Below are 26,759 nucleotides of genomic sequence, written 5' to 3' on the forward strand. Positions count from 1 at the left end.
GAGTCTTATGATTTACTTGTATAGTTATTATGAGTATCTGTGTATTTCTTGTCTACTATATATAAAGGTTTACTTGTCTAGTTATTATGAGTATGTGTGTATTTCTTGTCTACTATATATAAAGATTGTTTACTTGTATAGTTATTATGAGTATCTGTGTATTTCTTGTCTACTATATATAAAGGTTGTTTACTCGTATAGTTATTAGGACTATCTGTGTATTTCTGTGTCTGTGTATAGTTCTTTTTAATATGAAGATGTGCGGTTTGCTAATAACATTTTTCAGTACTGTATTGAACTGCATATTTCTGAGTTGGAGTACACCTTTTTTACTTCTAGTTACATTTCTGTTGACTTGTCTGGTTTTACTTCCTTTTACTGTCATGATTGACTCATCTCTATTATCTAATATGTGTTTTTGGTTTTTATTTCTATGAACGTCTGCTCGTTTTTTCTTCCTACTCTGTGTTTTTTCTTTTTACAATCAGAAAATGCCACTTTAGTCGACTTAAAGAGTTCTTTCTTCGTGTTACTTTCTTGGCTTGCCTATTCTATTCTCCATACCCTCATAACCTAACCCATGTTTTATTTTATACCAATAGTAACCAATTATATTACACTTGTCTTTTTTTCTGTTATTCTATTGGCCACTCTTATGGCTTTGGTAAATTAGTATGAATATTTTCCTATAAGTGTAGTGACTGGTCAAGATGTATACATCTAAGATGGTACATCATTTACCAGTGATGTGTATTGTTTTGAAATATTTAACTGTGTTACGGAGTTACGCCGTGTCACAAACATTTTGTGTAACGTGCTATATCGTTTATAAGCATATTGTTTGTCTTATGGTGCTATATCATTTACAAGCGTACTTGCCTAAAGGTGTTGCGTTGTGTAACAAACGTACTGTGTCACGTGTTGTATATATTTTTTATAAACGTACTGTATTACGGTGTTACATCGTTAATAAGCGTATCGTGTTACAACGTTATATTGTGCAATAAGCGTATCGTGTTACAACGTTATATTGTGCAATAAGCGTATCGTGTTACAACGTTATATTGTGCAATAAGCGTATCGTGTTACAACGTTATATTGTGCAATAAGCGTATCGTGTTACAACGTTATATTGTGCAATAAGCGTATCGTGTTACAACGTTATATTGTGCAATAAGTATACAGTATTACGGTGTCATGTTGTGTCACATGAATGTTTGCTTGTGTGTGTGTGTGTGTGCCATAAGCGCTTAATTGTGCTACACACATTTAGCTACTTTTATCTGTAGAACAGAATTTTATTTCAGGTTTCGTTTGCGACACTTAAAATCTATTTATAAAATGAGTAGCCTTATAACTTTTGATGCTGTCAGTTTTTATATCATCGTAAAAGCAATAAATACGCTTATTCGCTGCCTGCATGTACTTCTTATTCAATTTCCTCTATTCATTATCTTGTACAGCAGTCTTACTTTAAAATTAAATGAAGAAAAAAAAATCGCTCCTGTAGGCAAGTATGTAAGATCACGAGCACTTTGCTGTATGATTAATCCGAAGGCTCAAAAGAGTTAACATTTGTTTTTAGCTCGTTCTCTTGCGTCATTATGCCGATGAAATATTCCCACAGGCTGACTGACGTCGATTATCTGTTTGTGTAGGAACAGCGCAGCTTTTCTTATTTATTTGCTTGTTCAAATGAAATTTGATGAGGTAACGGAGATCATGTGGTAACCTACTAGATGAATGAGATGAAAAGCTATGTGGTAATCAGCGTTTTCATAACATCATCGCATGATAATGTATAAATATCGTATGTTAGAATACTGAAGAAGTAATTAAATGTGACCTACTGTTCTGATCTTTTAGAGTAGTGATAATCTATTGAGTTTAGTAATCTGCCGGATTAGCAAGTAAGTATAATTTAGTAATCTACTAAGATGATCAATAAAGATCATTTAATAATTTACTGGACTGGTCAGTGAAGATCATTTAATAACTTACTGAGCTGGTCAGTAAAGATCATTTAATAACTTACTGGACTGGTCAGTGAAGATCATTTAATAACTTACTGGGCTGGTCAGTGAAGATCATTTAATAACTTACTGGGCTGGTCAGTAAAGATCATTTAGTAATCTACTGGACTGGTCAATTAAGATCATTTAATAACTTACGGGACTGGTCAGTAAAGATCATTTAATAACTTACTGGACTGGTCAGTAAAGATCGTTTAGTAATCTACTAGGTTAAACAGTAAAGATAATTTAATAATTTACTGGACTGGTCAATGAAGATAATTTAATATTCTACTGGACTGGTCAGTGAAGTTCATTTAGTAATCTACTAGGTTGATTCGTAAAGATCATTTAATAACTTACTGAAATGGTCAGTAAAATAATTTAGTGATAGACTCGGTTGGTTAATAAAGATTATTTAGAAATTTACTGGGTTGGTCAGTAAAGATAACTTACTAATCTACTAGGCTGATCAGTAAATATTATTTAATGATTTACTGGACTGGTCAGTGAAGATCATTTAATAACTTATTGGGATGGTCAGTAAAGATCATTTAGTAATCTACTAGGTTGATCAGTAAAGATCATTAAATAACTTGCTGGACTGGTCAGTGAAAAGCACTTAGTGATTTACTTTATTAGTCAATAAAGATAATTTATTAATCTACTAGGTTGTTAAGTAAAGGTCACTTGGTAATTTAGGGCTGGTTAGTGCAGATTATATACTCAAATTTCACTAAAGGTCGTTTAATAACCTAGATCATGAAATATTGAAGATTTATATTTCACGAGCAAGGCGATATTCATTTGTTCATGTGGTGAAGGGCCTGGCTTAGCCAGGTGGTTAGGGTGCTCGACTCGCAATCTGAAGGTTGCGGGTTCTGATCCCCGTCTCACCAAAAATGCTCGCTCTTTCAGCTACGGGGGCGTTATAACGCTACACTCAATTCCATTACTCGTTGGTAAAAAGTAGCCCAAGAGTTGGCGGTGGATGGTGATGACTAAATTCACAATAAACCAAACTATTCCTGTGCTGAAGAAAACTAAATAAATTTATATATTTTTCAGGCAAAAAATTAGTTGTTTTCAAGAGTTTGTGTGTTTTATTTTTGAAAACATTCTTATGAACAACAAACGTGGAAAATGTGTGTTTTTCATAGCAAAGCCACATCGGGCTATCGGCTGTGTCTACTGAGGGGGAACCAAACCCCCGATTTTAGCGTTGTAAATCTGTCACTACAGGGGATAGTTTGGAAAGTAGAATTTAAAAGAAAATTAATACTCCATATTTGCATTTTTTTAAAACCTGTTTTAATCTATTTTAAATCTCATAATATATTGATTTATTTCTATTTTTTAAATATAAGGCTGAAAGATAACATATTTTAAAGTGCTGCTCCCCCTGAAAAAAACAAACAACAAAAAACATGTCACATCATTTATGTTACTAATTTATTAGAGAAGAAATGTGAAGAAAAATGAACACCAAAAACAGTATCAAAATTACTTTTTAAGGTTCGATTTTTTTATAACATGTTTTTTCTTCTTGGAATTCTTTTATGTATGAGTCTAACAATCTTTGTTTCAGGTCAAGTGTTTTCACGACGGCTGAACGTTCAAGAGTTAGTTGATGAATGGACATCAGAAGGACCGGCTGAAGACGACAACAGTTATTTAGGTTGTGAGTTTTTCAGCGCATTAGAGTTAATTCCTATTGGCTGTCCAGACACGAGTATTAACTGTTGCTATATCATAATGAAATAGCTAAAACTTATGCTAATGATGGTATGCAATGACAGTAATGCCAAGAACACGGATATATATCTATATCTATTGAATATCAGTCGTTATTGATGTTATATATAGAACACAGTATGATATCATGTTTACAGAATTTCAAATACTACTTTGATATACAAAACACAGCACGATTTTATATATTTACAAAATTTCAGTTATTACTCTGATATAAATATAGCATGATATCATATAGTGACAGAATTTCAATTACTGCTTTGATATGAACACAGCATGATATCATATAGTGACAGAATTTCAGTTACTGCTTTGATATGAACACAGCATGATATCATATGTTTACAGAATTTCAATTACTGCTTTGATATGAACACAGCATGATATCATATGTTTACAGAATTTCAATTACTACTTTGATATAAACACAGCATGATATCATGTTTACAGAATTTCAATTAATAATTTGATATAAAAACAGCATGATATCACATGTTTACATTACATGTTCAATTACTACTTTGACAACGAACACAGCAGAGTATGTTTTCAGAGATTTAGTTGTTATGGTGATATATAAATACACTTACTTCGCTAGATTATTAAAAACTCTTTTTTTGTACTATCGTTTTTTGTAACCTTTATATGTTGATAACCTGCTGTGTCTACTAGTTTCTGTTGCAAGTGGTACGCTTTTACTGAGATATGTTTCTTAGTACAACTATTGTTTCTAATATGTTTTCTTATATTTCTACTTCCAGTGTCACGTCTTTATAAAATAATGGTTATTGCAATGGAAGGCAACTTATTGTTACCTGAGAATGACTAGTGTGTATTGTTGTATTATATTGGTTTTTATTGCAACTGTTACGTATTTGTAAAAGGTATTTGTTAGTACAACGGAAGACAACCTATTATTATCTGAGAATGACTAGTGTGTATTGTATTATACCGTAACTGTTAGATATTTGTAGAAGGTATTTGTTAGTAAAATGAATGACAACCTATTGTTTCCTGAGAATGGCTAGTGTGTATTGTCGTATTATATTGGTTTTTACCGTAACTGTTACTGTTACAGAGAATGGCTAGTGTGTATTGTTGTATTATATTGGTTTTTACCGTAACTGTTACTGTTACAGAGAATGGCTAGTGTGTATTGTTGTATTATATTGGTTTTTACCGTAACTGTTACTGTTACTGAGAATGGCTAGTGTGTATTGTTGTATTATATTGGTTTTTACCGTAACTGTTACGTATTTGTAAAAGGTATTTGTTAGTACAATGGAAGACAACTTATTGTTACCTGAGAATGACTAGTGTGTATTCTTATATTGGTTTTTACCGTAACTGTAACGTATTTGTAGAAGGTATTTGTTAGTACAATGGAAGACAACTTATTATTACCTGAGAATGACTAGTGTGTATTCTTATATTATATTGGTTTTTACCGTAACTGTAACGTATTTGTAGAAGGTATTTGTTAGTATACCTGAAGACAACCTATTGTTACCTGAGAATGGCTAGTGTGTATTGTTACATTATATTGGTTTTTACCGTAACTGTTACGTATTTGTAGAAGGTATTTGTTAGTAAAATGAATGACAACAGTCTATTGGTAATTGAGAATGACCAGTGTGGTTTTATTGTGTTAAATCAAATTTTCATTGCAACTGTTACATATTTATGCAGGATATTCATTGGCGGCTGGAGAATTTACAGGCGACAGTGACGCAGACATCGTGGTTGGCATGCCCCGGAGTAACCTTACTGGGAAAGTGAGTATGAGGAAGGGGGAAATGCACCAAACAGTTGATGCCATTTAGATAATTTTATCTTATCTGTTTACGAAGTTCACGGACAGTGAACGGTTTTAAAGAAAATAACTATAATATTTAAAATATTTAGGAAAACTGTTTTGAAGTACCTTTTGTAGTTTAGAAAGACTGAATGTATTGAGTACGGTGATATGAAATAACTGTTGTTATAAATCAAGTGATTTTGTAAGTTTTGGTAACAATAATTGATATTAGTATTTCATCACGTATTTGTATGTGTAAAATAACAAGTAAAACAAAAGTGTACTCAAGTGACCAGTATATATCTACCAGCCTGTGATAGAATTAATATTGAAAGCCATAGTGGAGACTCGCTCAGTGTAGTATAAACTGTAATACTGTCGTAACTTTCCCTCATAGTGATGTAAAGTACATAATACATTGTATATTAGCTATCTTCATTTTTCACCTTTTATGAAATATGTAGCCAATCGCCCCAGTTGGACCACGTTGAAAAAAAGACATTGAGGCATATTCAGTTTCCGTGAAATGTGTAGACAACCACTAAAGCTATAGAATAGGAGACTAAATACTTTTAATAACGAGGTTCAATTATTTTAAACTTTCAGAAAACTTGTAACGGATCAACTCGAGAACTTAAAAATCATTACTGAAAACAGTGTCATTTTTTGTCCTACAGGATTGTAGGTTTTAGCATTAGCAATTTAGCTTGGCATTGTCTGGTGGTTGGGATACTCGACTCACAATCTGCCTTGTCCATTGTGTCCTTGAAATACAAATATTTGACTGTGGTGATTTCAAAAAACGACGGAGAATTTTATTTAAAGAATGTTTTTTATCTTACAGCTTCTTCATTTAAAACACCCTTTCTATAGCTTAAAGACGTAGGACTAATATTTTCCAATTATAGCCTAAGGGACGGCTAAAAATTAGGGCTTCAAAAATTAGGGACGGCTAGTGCATATAGACCTCGAGTAGCTTTATGCGAAATTCAAACCGAACGAACATTAGCAATAAGTTCAAACTTACACAAACTATGCATTAAACCTGAAAGAGAGACGGCCATGTTATATTAGTCGTTTTATAAAGTAGATTTAACTGGTTACTACAACAAACTTATGTTTGTTGTGTCCAAATGCAGAAGCTTTATGTAAAAAACTAAAATTGCGTAATGCTATAGTGTTTGAATATTACCAGATTCTTAGTCGAATACTTGTTATTTGCTAATATGCGCTGTGTAAATACATTCTTTGCCCCGAGAGAAAAGCAGCTATTTTCCTTTATATAATGTATAAATATATATGTACATAGTTTTCTTCTAAAGACCAAATAGTTTGCTTTTGAGCAGGGGAAAAATTTTACTTTTTTCCTCCAGTTCTTATTCAGGTAGTTAAATCTTTTACAGTATGGTGAGGGTTAATAAACGGAAGAAAAGCCATTTTGTCTATTGTGTCCTTGAAATACAAATATTTGACTGTGGTAATTTCAAAAAACGACGGAGAATTTTATTTAAAGAATGTTTTTTATCTTACCGCTTCTTCATTTAAAATATCTTTTATATAGCTTAGAGGCGTAGGACTAATATCTTTCAATTATAGCCTAAGGTTGGTTTCGTTAGGCCTTGTTTCATTGGTATTTTAGGTAACTTTGACATTCTAGATTCGAAGTTGAAACGTACCTTACCTGAAGTATTTTAAGAAACATTACAAATTTCAACTTCACGAAAATTACTACGTTTTGACTGAACTAATTTAACGAAGCTTTCTCAACAGGTTGTAATCTTCAGTTCCGAATTACGAAATGTGCAGAACATAACAACAGAAGATATAGGTACTTACTTTGGTTACGCCGTGTGCATCTCGGATATCAATGGAGATGGGTATGTCGGAAACTAAACCGGTAACATTTACAGCCCTGAACAATAAAGTAATAACAATAATAAAATAATGACCATTAGTGTTGGTAACTCGTGTTTCTTTAGGCATTTAATTTACTGTATCCATACGATCAATCAAACTAGAAAAGTTTTAACTACTTTTTTTATTTCTTTAAGAAATGGAAAGAACATAACGATAAGAATAAACAAAGTATTATAAAATATTTTCAACAAATTTTTATTTATCGAATTTACACACACATATACACACACACACACACACACACACACATATATATATATATATGTGTGTGTGTGTATGTGTATACAGATTTTTACACAAAATAGAAGATCTAATAACTAAGTCTTTGTCATTAGCTTAGTAAACTTCATACAAACTAACAATTTTTTTTTTCTGGCAGTTTAGATGACATTATTGTTGGAGCGCCTTTACACAGTAACCTGTCGGCCAACGATGGAACTTACGAAAAAGGCAGAGTCTATGTATACTACCAGGCAACTGATGTATGACAATATACACATTTTACTTTTATTGAATATTAGAGAGAAAATTTATTTTTTGTATTTTTAAGATTTCAAGATCTTTACTAAACAGCTATGCCATTGTTTTTTGTTTTGTTTTTTGTAGTCCATGTTTATCTTCCCTTCTGTTTTATTTTTAGTTATTTTTTGTTATGTTTTATTCTAGAAAATGTAGTAGAAACTTATCGTAGAGTAAACAGTACAAACTCCCTGTTGTATAAAGAAGGGTCACGTTAGATTACCGGATTACTTCACTGATTGGGTAAATTACCCTCTTAGGTTTAAGTTCTTATTCGTTGCTTTTAATGTTGATATAAAACACGTATTAAACTGTATGTTAACACAGACTACAAAGTATGTATTGTAGATGAAACAATTAAGGAAGCATCGCGCATCTTAAGTTTAATAATGTATTGGATACATACACCCTGATTTCCCCACCACATAAAGACTTAACAGCTGGTATTAGGGCGACCTGAAAGCGCCACTTGAAATTATCTCGTGCACTCAGTCTGCTTAAATAAACAGTGAAAGTAGGGTTGGAAAGCCTATATGTAAGCTATTATGTATAACTAGAACATTTTTAATCCGAGAACATAATTAGCAAACACCTTGTGTGCCAACATTTCTGATTTTAGGACTTATGAACTGCTAATTAATAAACCCTCTTTTGTGTGTGTGTTTATGATTTCAAAATTTCATTATACATTAATAATTATTTCAGCATAAGTTCCTTCAGAAGGACCATTTGGAAGGGACCGACTCAAAGGGCCGTTTTGGACTAGCTCTGGCCTCGTTGGGTGACGTAGATGGAGACAGTTACGAGGGTATGTTTACTTTTATCACTGTGTTTTACAAGTTAAAGTTCCACTGCAAATTAATTTACCACATCACATTTTGTTCGTTGTAATTCAGTAATTATTCTTTGGTGAATTAGGAACCAAGTTGAATGTAAGTTCAGTTTTACATCCCATGAGTAAAATGATGCAATGTGATTAATGCCAAGTTGCTTTATTTTGCTGTATTTATGAGATGTCACTTATTGTTTTAGACAAAGCAGATTTTTTTTCTTTCTTGCTGAAGTGATTTTGGATTGAATTCTCGTATTTTTGTATATTTTGTATGTTAAATAAACGAAAGATACATAAACTGTAATAATTATTCTTTAATTAGACCTTTATAAGGAAGCAAGTTATACAGGTAAGCAATATGCATATCAACATATTTGAGCATAGATTTTGCAAAGTTATTGGATAAAAAGGAAAAGTTAAACAATTAATCCGAATTTCAGGTAAGCTTTTTGCATAAATACTGTACGAGAACGAAAATGAATTAATTAAAACCAAACTCTTGTTTCCTATCCTTTATTTGGACATTAGTTTTGTAAAATAATCTTGCAGCAAGGAAAATATCATAACTCACACTGAGCATTGACCTAGACACGAAAAAATAAATTATGTATTTTTATTAATCTCTCTCTCTCTCTATATATATATATATATAATAACTCTCCCAGAAATTTTCTCTAGGAATCAGTTAGGCTCTCCATTTCAAGATCTTTCTAAAATAAAACACCAAACCAAGAAAACATTTTCAAAATGAGTACACCTTCTCCCAAAACAATTTACCTATTCAAACACTTCCATTTTCCTTAATATCTCTAAACCCCCTTTGTTCCTTTCTGGAGGATTCTCTAAGTTAAATTGTACTTCAAATGTTGGTGTTACTTGTATCTAAACGTTTTTCATATGCAACAAGTAAATTAATGCAGTAAAAACTGCGCAAGATATACAAACACAGAGATTTAGTACTTTATATGAAAGTGATTTTGGAGCCTCACCACATCGTTAACTTTCCATTGTAAAAGGTTGCTTCATAAGGCTATCATGTTCAAACTATACTCCTCCTCCGTGGACTTTCCGTAGTCGGTGGTTAGGGCGCTCGACTTGCAATCTGCGGGTCGCGGGTTCGAATCCACGTCCCACCAAACAAGCTCGCATATTCAGCCGTGGGGGCGTTATAATGTGACGGTCAATAGTGATTCGTTGGTAAAATAGTAGCCCAAGAGTTGGCGGTTGGTGGTGATGACTAGCTGCCTTCTCTCTAGTCTTACACTGCTAAATTAGGGATGGCTAGCGCAGATATCTCTCGTGTGGCTTTGCGCAAAATTCAAAACAAACAAACAAACTTTCCATAGACTATCTAGTGTACGAGTGCGACAATTTCCCAGCACCTGTTTCAACAGCCCGATCGCACAGACTCCATAGGCGCTGCATCCGACAGTTTGAACATTATGTCTTCATGTGGAAAAGCTTGAATTCCCGTTTCGTTCTCCAACTGCTTGAGGTCTTTGATGGTTGAATGAACATGCCATGGAAATTAGCTTGTGTACACGTCATTTGTGTTGCTTTTCAAAATGAAGTCCGTCTTGATTATGTTTCGTCCTGTTGCCTTGAACGCCTGGACGGCTTTTCCCGCTGGCCTTTGTGTTCGCAGATTCTCACCTATTAAAAGACATCTGAGTATGATTTATTGCAGGTCTCTCTCTGGATGGCCTCGTTGGCCCAGTTTGATTCATATTCCTTTGTTTTCCAATAATATTAAGTACAATGGATATTGTCATCTTAAAAATTCTAAATCCATGACCTGAACACATCTATATGATTTAAGTGTATGAATATTTTGCGTCAGAAGAGGCTGTTACGTATCCTATCCAAAAGTGATCAGTTTTCGGTGCCGTTACACTACCTACAAAAGGCCAAACAATGTCAAAATGTAGTTCTGATACCGTCTGTTCGACTACGACCTTATACCAGCTTTCATGGTCACAGGACTTTGTGATTTGTTTTAATATATTCAGCTCTCTGTAAATGTTGTGTGAGCATGCAATACATACATATATAATATACATTTAAGAATGTACATTATTCTCTCTACTATTCATTTTATTCTACTCGAAAATATTCACTATTGTATTACTTATCCATAGTTACATTTCTTCTAAGATGTGCAACAAAAATTAAGGAAAATTAAAACAATTGAAAATTTGCAACATATATTTACATTGAATAAGAATACCACAAAAGAAAAACGACTTTGTGTTAAAATATTTTGAGGGATTTAATCATCGTCAATGATGATATTTAAATAGCCCATTTCTAACCTTTGGGAAATACATAGCGCACAACTTAATCAAATGGTACTATTATTAACACAACATTATATATTTTCGAAAATCAATTTGGGGAGATCTGTGTTTTAGATACAGCGTGTTTTAAATGTTTTACAGTGTGTTTTGCTCTCACACTTTGAACGTTCACAGTTTTCTGATATAGTACAGTTGGAAATGACCTGGTTTATAATATCAAGAGATGTAAATTTGTGAAAAATATCAGAAGACACGAGTTTGTGACTTGATAGGAAATATCCTAAGACCTGAATATTTGTTTGTATTTTCACACAACACTACATGAGGGTTATCTGTGCGTACCATCCCTAATTTTGAACTCGTGATGTCAGAAAAACACGTAGGTTCAAGAAGTCTTAATATGAAAGATCCACCTTTCAAAAGCGCTTACGTTATAGGGGTTTTATCGTCCTCATTTTGAACTGATAAACTATAGGAAAGGCAGTTATTCAACAACACCCACCACCAACGTTTGTACTACTCTTATTTCACCAAATAGTGTGATATAGCCATAACTCTTGTAACATGCTCACGATCACAAAGGGCTGCAAACCATGTACTTCCAAATTCACAGTCTGGGTACGCCAAACAACACTAGATCACACTCAGCCAGACATGAATGACATGGTGGGGAACATCAAATTGCGTGTGTGATCTGGTGAGTGATGATAAAAGATGTGTATGTCCTGACAGAGAATATCAGAAGACGAATGGTCAAATCACACTATTTAATAAAAGAAGAAAGCTCAAAAGTTGGAGGAGGATGCTGTTGAATAGCTGCCTTCTCACTAGTTCAAAATGAGGAATTGTTATGCGCAGATAAACCTTATATAACGTGGTGCGAAATTCAACAAACAAACAAATATGTCATGCATAGATCCTCCTTTTAACATAGAAATCAAACAAAATGGTAGTCTCGTAGCCAAACTAAAAAAAAAGAAAAATAAGAAACAAGACTACTGCAGTATTTTCTTTTTAGGTTTTTGTTTGTCTTATAACAAAACCACATTGGGCTATCTGCTGGGCTATTCCGGGGAATCGAATCCTGGACCTTAGCATTGTAAGTCCGTAAACTTCCCGCTGTTCCACTGAGGGACTTCTTTTTAGACAGTTTGTTCAATTGTATAAAAATATGCATGTTTATTACTTTTCACCAGGTTTAAAAGTGGCAAATGCTTTGCTTTATCATGAATATTATGCACCTCTTGAACAGGTTCTTCATAGTTTTATTCACACATTTTGTGTATTTTTAATTTTATAGCCAGGTGGAGTTTTCAGAAATTTGCAGAATCTTTCAGTACCCCCAATAGTTGTCCAGCAGTAAAAAAAAATTATCTCAGTTTTCTTCTTGTAAGTGGTATGAATGTGAAAGAGAAAGTTTGCACAGTATTGCAAAGTTTGATTGTCAAAAATGTAAAATCTGCTTCAAAATGACTTTCAAAATAACCTGCACTTCGCCATTATTTGCTGCTAGTAGAAGTAACCCCAAAACGTAAGCAACCAAATGCATTAGCGAACGTTGAACTAAGCGCTTGCAACGTGAGTACCTAGCTACCACGGTCAGCAGATTCTTACTTTATCTTTCCCAAATTTTACAACATATGTTAATTCTGAAGCTAGCGGCATTAAGCAATGAATTCAAGCAACGTCTACTTAGCTGGGGCAGTTACCTACCCGTACCCGGTGACGGAAAAGTTTAAATTATTTCATGGACCTTAAAAAGGTTAATTGTTACACTCTTGGTTTCACTCAGAGTTAAAGCATTGAGCTACTTATACCGCCGACCGCGAAATATAATTGTTGAGCATTTCAGTCATGCTAAGAGCCGCTCAACAATAACATACGGTAAATCTACATTTTTATTCTTTAAGTTACGTCATATTTTAAAATGTGAATGATAGTGTGATTAATTCCCAACAATTAAGTGTAGAATATTCTGCTTCGAAATAAAATTGGGCATCAACACTATCCATGTCTGATCTCCCGTCATTTCAAAAGAGAATGTTGAGCTTTGCCTGCGTGGGCAGCTTTTCAAACGGGAGACAGACGAACGCTTGGACAGACACCACGGTTCGCAATATATATAAGTATAAGATATATAAATACATACACACACACATGAACTCGTTTGATTTTTTTTTTCACTTTATTTTCAGAAAAAATAATACTGCAGAAAAATTAGAATAAAACTCATTGGCGCAAATTAATATCTCCAATTCTTGTTAAATTGTTTAAAAGTCTAATCAACTATGTTTATTTCCCAAGTTGTATTTTTAGACGTTACTGGAGCGCCACATTCAAAACTTCCTGAGCCATCGTGGTGAAGAATTTTTTCTAACCGTTTTAAGTTTGAGTATGTTTATCGCACATGTTAAGAAATTAACCACTGTAAAAAAAACCTTAGTGTTCAAATTATATGCACACAGCACTTCATTAAAAAACCATAAATTGATCTTAACTAAACTGTGGTAGAAAGTGAATATATTTGATTGAAGTCATTGTAAAAAGAAAATAATAATAGTAAAATTAAAATCGGTTGACCAAACATTAACAATATATTTTTTTTGTAAAAACACAATGTAGATTTTGCTGTGGGGGCACCGTATGCTGGGAAAAATGAACGTGGAATTGTTTTTATTTACCTCGGCAGTCACTATGGAGTTAGAAAAGAGCCTTCTCAGGTAAAGATTATCTGATTATTACATTTCACGGAAACATAAAAATACTTTCAGTGCATGGTTTCCACATGCATAATGTTATTTATTTTGAGATTCTGAGTGTTTTATAGAATCTACAATACTAATTGTAAAAATAGCATGAGATTTAAATTATACAAAACATATAACTGGAAAAACAAATAGAGTTAATATAATCACAAATAGTAACCGTATTTTTGCAACTTTGCCGACAAATCCTAATTAAGAATTTTGAATATAATAAATTCATTAATATTATTATTTTGTTACACAGAAGCTATTCTAATTTTTATGGCTGGCACGAATAAAAACAGTATACAACGACACAGAAGTCCAATTGATTTACGTAAATCAAGGATCATATTTGTTTTAAAATTTTATATAGTACTACATGTTTCCATAGAAGTATAATGTGATTATTGTAGCTCAAAGCATACACAAACACAAAACTGACATATGATAAACTATAACCTCAAATTAATAGGAATACACAATCTATCAAATTAAACTTTAGAAATGACAGTACCCAGTCATTAGCTGAAAAAATTGCATACACTATCTTTTACCGTTACATGACCAGTGGCGCCACTACATGGAAGGAGGCATTCTCCCAACCAAATTTTTTCTTGCTCCCTCCTCCAATTAACCCTACATACATGGCTCAAATGTAATGTATATAACAAGAAAACACGTTTGCATGGCACTACCGTTTTATGCGATGTGTTTTATCTTATATCTTATCTATTATCTTGTATACAATAATATGTATTCCCTTTAACCATACTGTTTTTATACTAAAGGTACCACTGCACTAAATAATTATTTATTTAATTAAATTGTGCTTAAAAGAACATTATTCATCAATCCACCTTTAAAGGGACTCGTTATCTGCTCCCCCCCCCCAAAGTTCTAGATATGCTAGGATGGGCAAAAAAACCTTTTGATCTTTTCCAAAGTCTGTGAATACAACTTATTATGCAGATGATTTTATTTTAGTAACATGAACTTAAGTGTCTTTATCCCTCATCTATTTACAAAAATAAGTTAAAAAATAGTATAAAGGAATAATGACAAAAAAATTCCATAAATATCTAATCATATGTAACCAAAAGCATCAAATGTGTGTGATAAAATAACTCTAGGTTTTTTATTTCTTTGCTAGACTTTGTCAGCAGAAGATATTAATGATGTTGGCCTCAAGACGTTTGGATATTCACTAGCAGGCAGTATGGATCTGGACAATAATCATTATCCAGGTGAGCACTGTTTTTTACCAAGGAAGAGAAAGTAATCTAGGTATTGAAAGATGAATCCTTTCTAAGTGAGAAATGAATTTTAGTGGAAAAGGTGGTACAAAGCAGAGGTTCTCAAACAGTGAACCTGGGACCTATAAATGCCCACAATATGATTTAGGGAGACCATAGCACATAAAAAATATTTTCTCCCAAATGACTGATATTTCTAAATTTCATCCTTTTAAAACATTGTTTACAATGCAAACAAGATGCCTCGTTTGTATAGATTCATTGTGTGTTAGTCCTCAGTCTAGTGTCGTGAGGAGCCTTGAAAAAAAAGATGGGGAGCCCATGCTATAATGTGTATATTAAACAGTGACAGTTATCCAGGTGAAAATAGTAATTTTCTGAGGAAGAGAGTATAGTATGAAACAGAACATTAACTTTTGTACATATAGGTCAGTTTTCAATTCATTGGCTATATTCCTTTGAAAATTGTATTTCTATTATTAATAATGTATTTATTGATCATTGCTGATGTGAGCACAATTTTCCACTTGTATTTTGAAAGCATAGTACATATTAACATTGGTTACTAGGTAGTGATTATTGTATTCCATTCAGAATGAAGGTATAGAATTTATAGAACTTTCTTGGTAGATATTATTGTATTAAACAATTTCTTTTGTTGGGCACGTATTTTGGGATTACTCAGTAAATAAAAGACTGCAAAGTCCTATCTGCTTAATTATAATGAAAGCATTTTATTTCTTTGACTACAAATTCAAAAAATCAACTTCAGTAGTGTTCAATGATTGGCCTAAATTCAAAGTAAGCACTAATAAAACAATTGTACTTGCTAATTTTTTCTCTTACGTTGCTCAATTTCTCATTTTTGTAGTACTTTATTGAAACACCAATTCACTATTTACAAAACTGAACTAACAGAAGCTGATGAACTGACTAATAAACTCACTAATTCAATATTCAATCATCATTTATACTAGCCTGTTTGATGTTTTATACAGCTCAGATGATTTTCTAAACTTCAAGAAGGTTCTAGTCATTTAAGCCATTTCAATCTTGTGATGTCAATCCTCCCTTTGACCAAACAACAATACAAATGTATAAATTGGCATAGCCTACATGAATATTTTAATAACCTATTAATTAATTATTTAATTATCTCCTGAACATGAAAATTCTCTAAAAAGTTTTACACCTTTTTTTTTCTCATTTTGTGTATTTTAACACTGTACTTAACCTGCTGTCATTCAGTGTGAAGTTGAATGAGTGAATATCGATTTTTTTATGTATTTCAAACATTCTAGACATTTTAACATATATCACTGATTTAAAAGTTCTTTCTTTGAATAAATTTCAGTTAGCAATTCATGATTTAGTTTCCTGTTAGCTGATGACAGACATTTTACAAATACATGAATTAAAACTTTATTTTAATTTCTTGAGTTTATCACACATTTATGTTGATTCCATTGTTTATAACCATAGTTTTTGTTTTTTTCACTTTAGATCTTCTTGTGGGTGCCTATGAATCTGATAGAGCTGTGTTTTTTAGGTAAGAATTATCTCATGAAACTCTGAAGATTTTAAGATAATCATTATGCAAAACACAAATACATGTGTTCAAGTCTCTTGCAATATACAGTTCCTATTGTTTTGAAAGTTAATTTAATTTCAATAAAAAAATACTCAAAACTATTGTTATGAATTGGCATGATATTATCTTGGACTAGCAAAGTCTTTTTTTTTAACTTTAGTTTCTAGAAAAAATTAATATAACTTCAATGACTCATATTGAACCCAAGAAAAGTATGGTCTCTATTTTAAAAGAATCTGATCAGTTTGCTACTGAAGCTAAGTTTATTTCTGATAGAATTTGTCCTTAAGAAGATTGTTTCAACATCCTACATCTCTGGCATATAGTCCAAAATAGCAGAACTTGTAAATATATGAATGTGTAAATATGTTATAAAAATAATTCAGATTGACACATTGTGTAGCATCTCCAGAAACAATACCGAAAGCTGAAATTTGTTTCTAATGTGGAAGTTTAAATAATAGTAATGAAAAATAATAATAAGGGCTACAGAGAGTAGAATTTCAATGAAAGACTAATTAAAGACAGCTGTTATACTAAGTAGAAGAAGCTTTAAAGATATGTTACAACAGGATGGAATGGACACTGACTTGCTGCCAAACAAAAGGAAGGTTTAAATGGGAAGGAGGATTGGGTACAACAGGGTGAGATGGACATCTACTTACTGAGAAACAAGCATGGATTGATATTTTGACTATAATTTTGAATTTACTCTGTGTATCTACATGAAATGTCACAAGCTTTTACTAAAATATAGAAGTCTGTTGTACACAAAATATTAGCTTTGTTACAAAAATATTTGTACTCAAGATACATCTGAAAATTGTGTTATTTCACAAAGAGGTTAGTGTTTAACATAAACCTCTCCTTTTCATATATATATATATCCTGTAGTGTTTCACACTCTTTTGTGTTTCATACAAAATTTAGAGCTCTACCACAGGGCCAACCAATGCCCTACTCTGACAGTAAGTTAATTTTCTGACTTTAGACACAGCAGTTTCTCAGTTAAAAGTATTGGTTATGGTTGTCTACAGGAATATTCAACACTTTACACTAAGTATGTTTCTTCGTAGATCACGACCTGTGGTCAATGTTACAACCCAAGTGATGTTTGACCGAGAAACCATTGATATGAAAGAGAAATTGTGTACCCTAAAAGATGACACTAAAGTCTCCTGGTAAGTTGGCCTCTTGGATATCAAAAAATATTATATCAATCTTATGAGAATGTCTTATAAGTTCAGTTATCAAGAGTGGTTGTTGTATTAAAAGTCATGGCACATTGTAGTGTTTGTTAGGTGGTATTGTTTTCTCAAAAAAAAAATTATGTTGCCAAATGATAAAGTTTATCAGTAATCAAAAGTCCAATGTTGTGTATTGTTGTATATTTTAAAAGATGGTACCACTTGCTACTTTGCTTATAATTTGATACTGTGTATTTTGAAAGATGAAACAAAGTTTTGCTGCTTAAACATTTTGCATCTTATACTCTATTTCTACAGCATTTTTGCATAAATCAGACATCTAAGTATGAGGACATGAACTGAAATGTATTTGATTGAAATAGCTAATTACTACTTATGATGACACAATAAGTACTCTTTATCTAAAATGCTAAGACTTCCATAAGTAGATTTTCAAATCATGTTTGTTTTATGAAGAAAACATGAAATTTAATTACAAGTTTGTGAAGGTTTTAACTTTTTTTTGTTGTATTTTCAGTGTAGTTATGACTGTTTGTTTTGAATACAACGGAACCAGGCTTCCAGATAATATTGGTTTGTACACTTTATTACTTGTTCTTTAAGAAAATTGTGTGTCACAACTTAACAATTGTATTTATAACTTAATAAAAAAAAATTAAAAACAAGAAGCCAGATCCTATCATTTATAAGGTTTAATCTTTTTTATTTTCATTACTAACTAGATTTGAAGTACTATAATCCCAGTGTAGAGATATTAATGACAAGAGCATGAAAGTGTTTTCCTTTTTTTTTCTAAGTATTAATTCTGTAGTCCTCTAATCCCCACAACTTATTGGGTATTAATAATCTGGGTTTGAACTATCTGTCTGTCTGTTACCTTGTAGATCTGCATTAGTGAAATCCCATAATGTGTATGGATATTAATTTAGTGGTAATTTGTACTCTTTTTGTTCCTAGTTTGTTTCTGTTTTCAGAAGTTTATAACATCTTAATATTTCTCAAAAGGTGATGCCATTACAAAATTAATACAAAGTTACTTAATAATAGTATTTTGTCTATATCGGAATGTTGTTGTGTTTTTTCTAGATAATACTTAAAACGTTTTTGTGATATAAATGTGTAACAAACTGCTGGAAAATGATAGATTAAATAATCACTAGATGTTTAAAAGAAATATACTGATAACTAGTGAAATGGAAAAATTAAAAACAAATCAACAGAAAAACCATAACATCACAGCCTTGACCATTTATTCACAGTTTTTTTGTACACCACCAAACTGGATGCAAATCATCAACATGGCCCTAGAATGTTCTTTTTAACAGATGAAGGCACAAGTGAGAAGACTGTCGAAGTTAACCTGCAGATTCATTCCCTGTACTGCAAGAGCGTATACACATACACCCTAGTAGGTTGATGATTTGATGAGGTGTAACTATTTTATTTGATGATATTGCTTTGAGTAATGTAGTTATAGTGTGATTTGGATAATTTCAGTTAACTTAAACAAAAGGTGATATCATGAGACGTGTTTAAAGGTTTAACTTACTGATAGAAAAAAAATAAGAATTTGAGGTCTTTTTTTATCAGTTATTACAAAGAGGAATATAATAAAATATGTATTTTATTAATATTTAATATTAATTTTTTATTTGAAAACTATGATGAGTTTAGTGCTCGACAAAAGATCACACGTCTTTTCCAAAAATATTTTCAATTTCTTAATTTCATTTCATCTAATTGTAAATCATTTATACAGAGATTTTTTTAAATATGCTAACAGGATGTAGTGAGAGACAAATTGGCTCCAATCACTGCTGATGTGTACTTGGATCTAAAAGAAACTAATAACGAAAGAAGATTGTTGCAGCCAGTACTAAACCAGACTCAGAAATACCCTGTAACTAGCCAGGTAAGTTTTTCTACACTCCTGAAATTTAGCTTAAAGGTGTAATTCTTTCACATCATTTAATAACTGGAGACAAAAATAAGAACTTTGTATTATCTTAATAATACATGTAAAGAGCAAATATTTGTTTGATTTTTAAAGTCAGAAGGATATTAAAAAAAACAAAGATTTTTCACATGCAGTTTGTTAAAGAGTATAGGTAAATAGAGATTATTTAACATTTATACAGTATGTATGAAATAAATTAGTAAAGATTTTTTGATTACACTGTTTGTGGAATACAGATAAACAGTTAATATTTTTTTTTTATCTTTGCAACTTGTGTGGTAGAACATAAGAACACTTATATACTTGGTATTTAGAATACACAGTTAACAATTTGTAACCTTTAGAGTGTATAAGACATAAAATACTGAGTAGTATTGTTTCACCTGTGCATTGTTTAAAATACATAGTCACTGGTTGTTTAACATAGAACATAAAACACTTGAGTAGTATTGTTTCACCTGTGTAATGTTTAGAATACATGGCTAAAATTTCTTAGCCTTTAGTGTACAGGACACAAAAACTGTTACTTGCTTTACGGACTCCGTCATTACAGTACAGGTAAACAGGGTTTTGGACTTTCCATAACCATTTTAGGTTACTTGATATTCAAATATTTTGAACAAAAATTCATTCAACACTGTAAAGAATACATATTTGAAACAAATCTGTACTTCACAAAATACTAGTAGTGTTTTGGAACCACTGTAGCTCGTTTCAAGCATATGATTGAATTTTTAACGTATTTGATAAATATAGAGATAATCACATACTTACTACCAAGTGGAAAAATCACTTGTATGAACCCTTCTCAAATGTTTTCCAATTACAAAACTGTTTTTTTGTACCACTTATCTGTAACTTTACCTTACTTAACAAAAATCTTAATACTGCACCTAGTATAACATTAAAATCAAATAGACTTATCTCTGAAATACAGAATGCTTTTCCTTATTGAGTTTGAACTCATTTTATTAACAAGACTTGTGACTCACAATTTCCGAATATCCTTTACGTATTTGCATATTTTATATGTCACCCATAATACTCCACTTTCCTATGTTCCAAATGACTTATTGTGCATAAGTTAGTGGATCTCACATAAATTCTACTATCACACCATAAGCTAGATTTCTTTGCTGACAGTTGTGCTATTATGGCTTTGTCAGTTTGTTTGCCTTCATCGGAGGCTTGCCTGTAGCATGCTGGTTAAAATTGTTGATGAATTCTCACCATTGATGGTTCCTCATATTCCTGCCATTGTATGCCAATATTACTGACAGTTATGCAGTTTGTGTGGATGGTTCATTTGCATACCACTCACAAATTGTCTTTCTTTGCTTATGGTTGTTTTTGCTCAGTGTCTGAGAGCTGCTTTTGTTTATTACAGTGCTAGCTTTAATCCTGAACTCTTCCACTGGTCTCAGTTTCTTTTGCTCTCAGATGTGTTCCAAGATGGGTGAAATGGTACAATTAAATAACCTTTATAAAAGTTATTGTATTAAGTAAAGTACTATATTTAACTCTGAATAAACTCGATTAATACAATCCATGTTTGCATTTCAACTAGAGTAAAAAAAGAGGAAAACAGACATTTCTGTAGCTACCTTTCTAAAACATCACAAACAACATTTGAACCCATTGATTCATAGTTACTTGTATAAAGAGGAAAGAAAATCAGTAACTGAATTGCATACATAGTTTCTTAGTTACATTCACATTCTTATTGTAATTTTAATGTTCATTTCACTAAACTTGTTTTTTCAAAGGCCTTCTGAGATGTTACCTATCGCTACTACATGTAATATGATTGTCAGTGTAACCATTTGGATTTAAAAAAATAATTATAAACTACTTATGCACCAAATTATTTGTGGGCTCATTAATTTGTTGGTTACAGGGACCCTAGAAGCAAACGAGTCACACAAAACAATATAAACAGAAAAACTTATTCTACCAATCATTACTAGAATTCCCTTTGTATTTTGCACAGAAAATGAAGGATTTCATCAATTGTTTGTCACCAGTTGTTTTTACTTTTTTTGCACCAAATGTTGCAACAGCCAAAAACACAAAATTATTGAATATGAGATATCATATGAATCTCCACAATAGTAAATGGTGTAAAGACAAGTTAGTAATTTGAGTGTTGAACTGACTTACAGAGTCAACAATATTTCATTATTCTTCAAAATAGAACATTCCAAATTGCCATGAAAAATGTTTCAAGGTTTTTCATGTTACACAAAAGCTGAGCAAAGTTACTGTTTCTTATTCTAAAATGATGTAGTCACTTTACTTCAGTCACCAGTAAAAGATTCAATCCGTGATGAAATTTTTCTTACACTAGCAATGTAACAAAGTATTCTTTCTTTCTGTAGGCATCTTTGCGCTTCTTCCGGGTTAGTTGCTTGTTTTGGCTGCATCTCTTTTCCTAGACAAATTGTTGACTTCTTTCACGTTTTGATTTTAATCCTAAGTATTTCTTTGTGATTCTTAGTGGTTTCATTCTTTTTATCCAAAGAAATTCAAGGAATATTATTGTTATGTAATATAATACCTTTACATTGGCATTAATCAAGAAGAAGGGGATTCAGTTCAAATACACCAGTGGTCTTGCAGTACATTCATTTTTACATGTTGCTTTTATAAGTATATATTTCTTTAAAAAATATATATTTATTCATAATATAATTTATTTTCTCTTGTATATAGTAACCAAGTCTGTACTTTTAACTATGCATTCACCAAAAATGATAACTTTTATTTGAAGCTTGTAGAGTCGTGGTAAAATTATTAAATAATCAGTTTAATTGATTTCTCATTTCTTAAGAGACTAAGAAATCAGAAACCACAAGAAGTGTTTAAAGACTTTAAATTAATCTGTTCAGTAAACTTTTCAGGTTAATTTCCAGAAAAACTGTGGGAAAGATAATGTTTGTATACCAGATCTCAAAATCAACATAATTCCGTAAGTATAGTGTATATTCTCTCATTTTGTTTAAACATTATTAGTATTTTTGATATTTTTTTCTGATTATGTAGTTAACTTATAAATAAGTGTATTAATAAGTGTTAATTATGTTTTACTAATACAAATAATTATTATAATACTTGGAGTGTGGTATCTCAAGGATAACCAACAAAATCAGAGGAGTTAGGCCTGCTAATAACTGGAGGTTCTCAGATCTGGCATTTGTTGTATATTTCCCAATGAGACCAGATACAGATTTACTCAAAGTAAGTATTTGATACCACTTTTACAAGTTACATTACAAAAAACAATATGCTACAAAAGAATAAAGCTCAAGGGCAAGTGATTAACGAGCGTATATGTTGAACAGTGAGATAAAAACTTCATTGAATAGACTTTTGTCATTTCAGTATGTTCCCCTCTTGTAATTTAAACTAGACTGTTGATTAGGAATTAAAAGAAAAACTCAAAGTTAAGTTAAACACATAATGAACACTAAATCTACTTAAATTGTGTTAACTTCAAGACAATTTTAAACCTAATGTTCAAGTGTTACGTTAATGCTAAAACTAACTCATAAAGTTTCAACTTTCTTCAAACACACTATTCACTTTGTAACATTAAAATAATACAATACAATGTTTACTCACTACAGTTACTTCACTGCAAGTACGTTAACGTTAAAATAAAAGTGAAATAAATGACTTCTGACTTGCTGAAATGAAGAACACTTAGGAAGCATAAGGGCTTCCAGCCTAAAGTGAAAGTTAAGGAACATAAATAAAATAACAAAAGAAACTGACAGGTTTCTACAAAACATAAAAAACAAGCAACTGAACATACAGCACAAATTCTCTGCATAATCTTATGAATGAAAGGTCTCATAATCCCTCTTAAAATTTTATATCTAAACTGTATTAACTCTTATGTAACTCTGTGTAAATCCGTGATAGTATTGGCTGTCAAGCCCCAACCCTATCTTAAATATGCCATTAAACCCTTGAGTTTCTAATAAAGAAAGCAGTGATTGGTTCTTATCAGATCAGTTGGCCAATAGACAGTGGAGATCAAGGGTGAGTCCATTTGCAATTGTCATCTGGTTTGCCGACAAGAATAACTCGGTTCACTAATTAAAAATAATGTTATTAAGCCTGCAATAGAATTGGACAAACAGTTTTGACCTTGACCAAAACATCCTCTAACTTAATAAATAAGGTTCATTACTCACTTAAAGGCCCTGTGTTCAACTGGAGAACTCTGAAAAACAACATAATTTGGAAAATTTAATTTCTTTTTCTTTTTAACAAAAGTGGTGGAAAACATATAACATATTCCTGTACTACAGAAGTTTCTACATACAAATTGATCTGTATAATTTTCAGAGGAAATGCAAGGTATGCAATCAACATGATTTAGAGATATACTAATAACAATGTTTCAAGTTTTTATGGTTTGAAGGTGCCACAGCTCTACCTTAAATATTATCATCAATACAATACAATTAAGTATTGTCAGACAATAGACTTTCATCAGGAACTGGTAAAAAAATCAATAATTTATTACACAAATTACAATGATTTGAATTATGTGTGCTACTTTCTCGAAAGTTTCTGGAGTCCACCTCAATCCTGGATTGAATTTTAATTTATAGTTTCTGCATATATTTCAAACAGTTAATCTCAGGTGAAATAATCATAATCCTTTATTGAGTCCAGTATACAAAAAATATACCATAAATGCATAAGTTAAGCTTGTATCATGTAAAAATTTATTAACAACTCTGACTAACTGACTTAACTGGCTGTAAACTTGTAACACAATCGTAAATACTTGTAGTTAAGCCTAAGTTGTTAATAATTACAGTTTTGGCTAATTGAGTAGGTTAACTCCCTTAATTTGTTTTAAGCTAATAACACAACCAACCCTAAACACTTCTAATTCAGCCTCATTTGTTTTAATAATTACAGCTTTGGCTAACTTAGTAGGTTAACTCACCTTACTGGGTGTGGGCTAGTTATTTAGTTAAGTTAAATTCTTGCCATGTCTTTACAAGGTACATAGGGCTGGTGCTTTTGAACTATGATTTCAAGTGGCACAAACGGTGACCCATTCTCTCTGAATGGGATTTCAGTAGCAGTAAAACATAAAGTACTACAGAAACATAGCCTAGCTTTTTAATAACTTGACTCAATGCAACTCTATTACAAACTGGTTAAGTCACTGAAGAGAGTTTGATATAGTAACAAAATTGTTTATGTCTCTCTATGATATTTATTAACTAATTGGGGGGGGTAATATATATTTAGTAAATGGACATCTTTGACTAGCTGTCTGATTTTCTAACTCATTTAACTTCTAATTTAGTACAACAACCCATGGAGCTAAATCAAACTCATGTAGTAATTAATTCACTGACAATTCTGACTAAATGGAACATCAGCCATTACAGAAGCTTTCTATAGCAAACTTCATCACCAATTGCTTTGGTCACATTTTTTTATAAGGGTTAATTCAAGGGGTATTGTTTGTTTCTTGGTTGGGAAGATTAAAGGGTATCAGTTATAGGGAGACTTAAAATAAATGGAATTCAGTATTCTGTTTTTGTATGATAAAACTTGTTAGTGCTGATGAATTGGATTCAAGTATGTATTTAAGGCTTTTTACATTCAATTGGATTTGATGTTCTGTGCAGTAATTAAACTTACTCTTCATCAGGAACATGGACCAATTTCTGATTGGAAGCAAAGAGAAACTGGAGTTGAATGTTAATATAACCAATGATGGGGAGGATGCTTTCGAAGCAATGCTTTTCCTAACTATCCCTCAGGGTATAAATTATGTAAATATTAACAAGAGTAAATCGGTAAGTTTTTAAGTATAGACATGTTAGAAATTTCATTAAAGTCACTATGTCTGTAATACATGTTGGGCTTTTTGAATTATAGTTTATTTACATGGTAATTTCAAGAAATTGAATTACAGAAGTAGCTCAGTTTCAGCTAAAAATAACAGAAACATTTCTCATAGTAACTAAAAGTTTACATACAGAAAGTGGGTTACTTCCAGATATTTACCTTTTAGGACACTAAAGATGCCTCTACTTTCCACTTGACACAAGTGAGGAAGGACATCTGAATTAAATATTTGACAGAGAGTCTTGAAACATTTTGTAAAGTGTTCAGCATTTCAACATGAGAAGCATAAGAAATTTCAATTTAAAGTAAACTGAAAAGCGATGCAGTTTTTGTTCAAAATAAACAGTAAACTTTTCCCTTGTCATACATGGAAACTCTCAGTCTGAAATATTAAAGAAATAATATTGCTAGAAAATAAGTGTGTGTGTGCACTGACTTCTTAGAGTAAATTTATATGTTATATGATGGATGCGTAGAAACCTAGTTTTATGTGACACATTAATTCAATGGGGTATATACATTGGTTATTGTAACAATCTTATTTATGGTTGGTACATCAACTTACTGGGGGTATATTTTGTACAGTGATTGATATATTCATTCTTTATAATAATATCTCGTATAGTGGTTGGTGCAGAGGTCCTTTGGGGTAAATGTCTTGTATAGAAGATGATGCATAAGTTCTTTAAGGGTATAAAAAATTGCACTAATTGATATATTCATTCTTTATAATAATATATCATATAGTGGTTGGTGCAGAGGTCCTTTGGGGTAAATGTCTTGTATAGAAGATGACGCATAAGTTCTTTAAGGGTATAAAAAATTGCACTAATTGATACATTCATTCTTTATAATAATATCTCATATAGTGGTTGGTGCAGAGGTCCTTTGGGGTAAATGTCTTGTATAGAAGATGACGCATAAGTTCTTTAAGGGTATAAAAAATTGCACTAATTGATACATTCATTCTTTATAATAATATCTCGT

At 31.8% G+C, this 26,759-nt stretch overlaps 1 protein-coding gene across 1 annotated transcript in view; it reads left to right on the plus strand.

Moving 5' to 3' along the window:
• LOC106463554 (integrin alpha-8-like) overlaps window positions 1–26,759 on the plus strand; it is a 108,103-nt gene that overhangs the window by 61,684 nt on the left and 19,660 nt on the right. The window contains exons 6-20 of the mRNA XM_013923603.2: window positions 1,511–1,514; window positions 3,601–3,690; window positions 5,457–5,542; window positions 7,336–7,442; window positions 7,862–7,964; window positions 8,707–8,809; window positions 13,753–13,850; window positions 15,028–15,121; window positions 16,634–16,679; window positions 17,798–17,902; window positions 18,447–18,502; window positions 19,189–19,337; window positions 19,713–19,841; window positions 22,787–22,854; window positions 25,573–25,720. Coding sequence (XP_013779057.2) covers window positions 1,511–1,514; window positions 3,601–3,690; window positions 5,457–5,542; window positions 7,336–7,442; window positions 7,862–7,964; window positions 8,707–8,809; window positions 13,753–13,850; window positions 15,028–15,121; window positions 16,634–16,679; window positions 17,798–17,902; window positions 18,447–18,502; window positions 19,189–19,337; window positions 19,713–19,841; window positions 22,787–22,854; window positions 25,573–25,720 — 1,386 coding nt within the window. The remainder of the gene's footprint in view (window positions 1–1,510; window positions 1,515–3,600; window positions 3,691–5,456; window positions 5,543–7,335; window positions 7,443–7,861; window positions 7,965–8,706; window positions 8,810–13,752; window positions 13,851–15,027; window positions 15,122–16,633; window positions 16,680–17,797; window positions 17,903–18,446; window positions 18,503–19,188; window positions 19,338–19,712; window positions 19,842–22,786; window positions 22,855–25,572; window positions 25,721–26,759) is intronic.

Source organism: Limulus polyphemus, unplaced genomic scaffold, assembly GCF_000517525.1.
Source record: "Limulus polyphemus unplaced genomic scaffold, Limulus_polyphemus-2.1.2 Scaffold1437, whole genome shotgun sequence".
Lineage (NCBI taxonomy): Eukaryota > Metazoa > Arthropoda > Merostomata > Xiphosura > Limulidae > Limulus > Limulus polyphemus.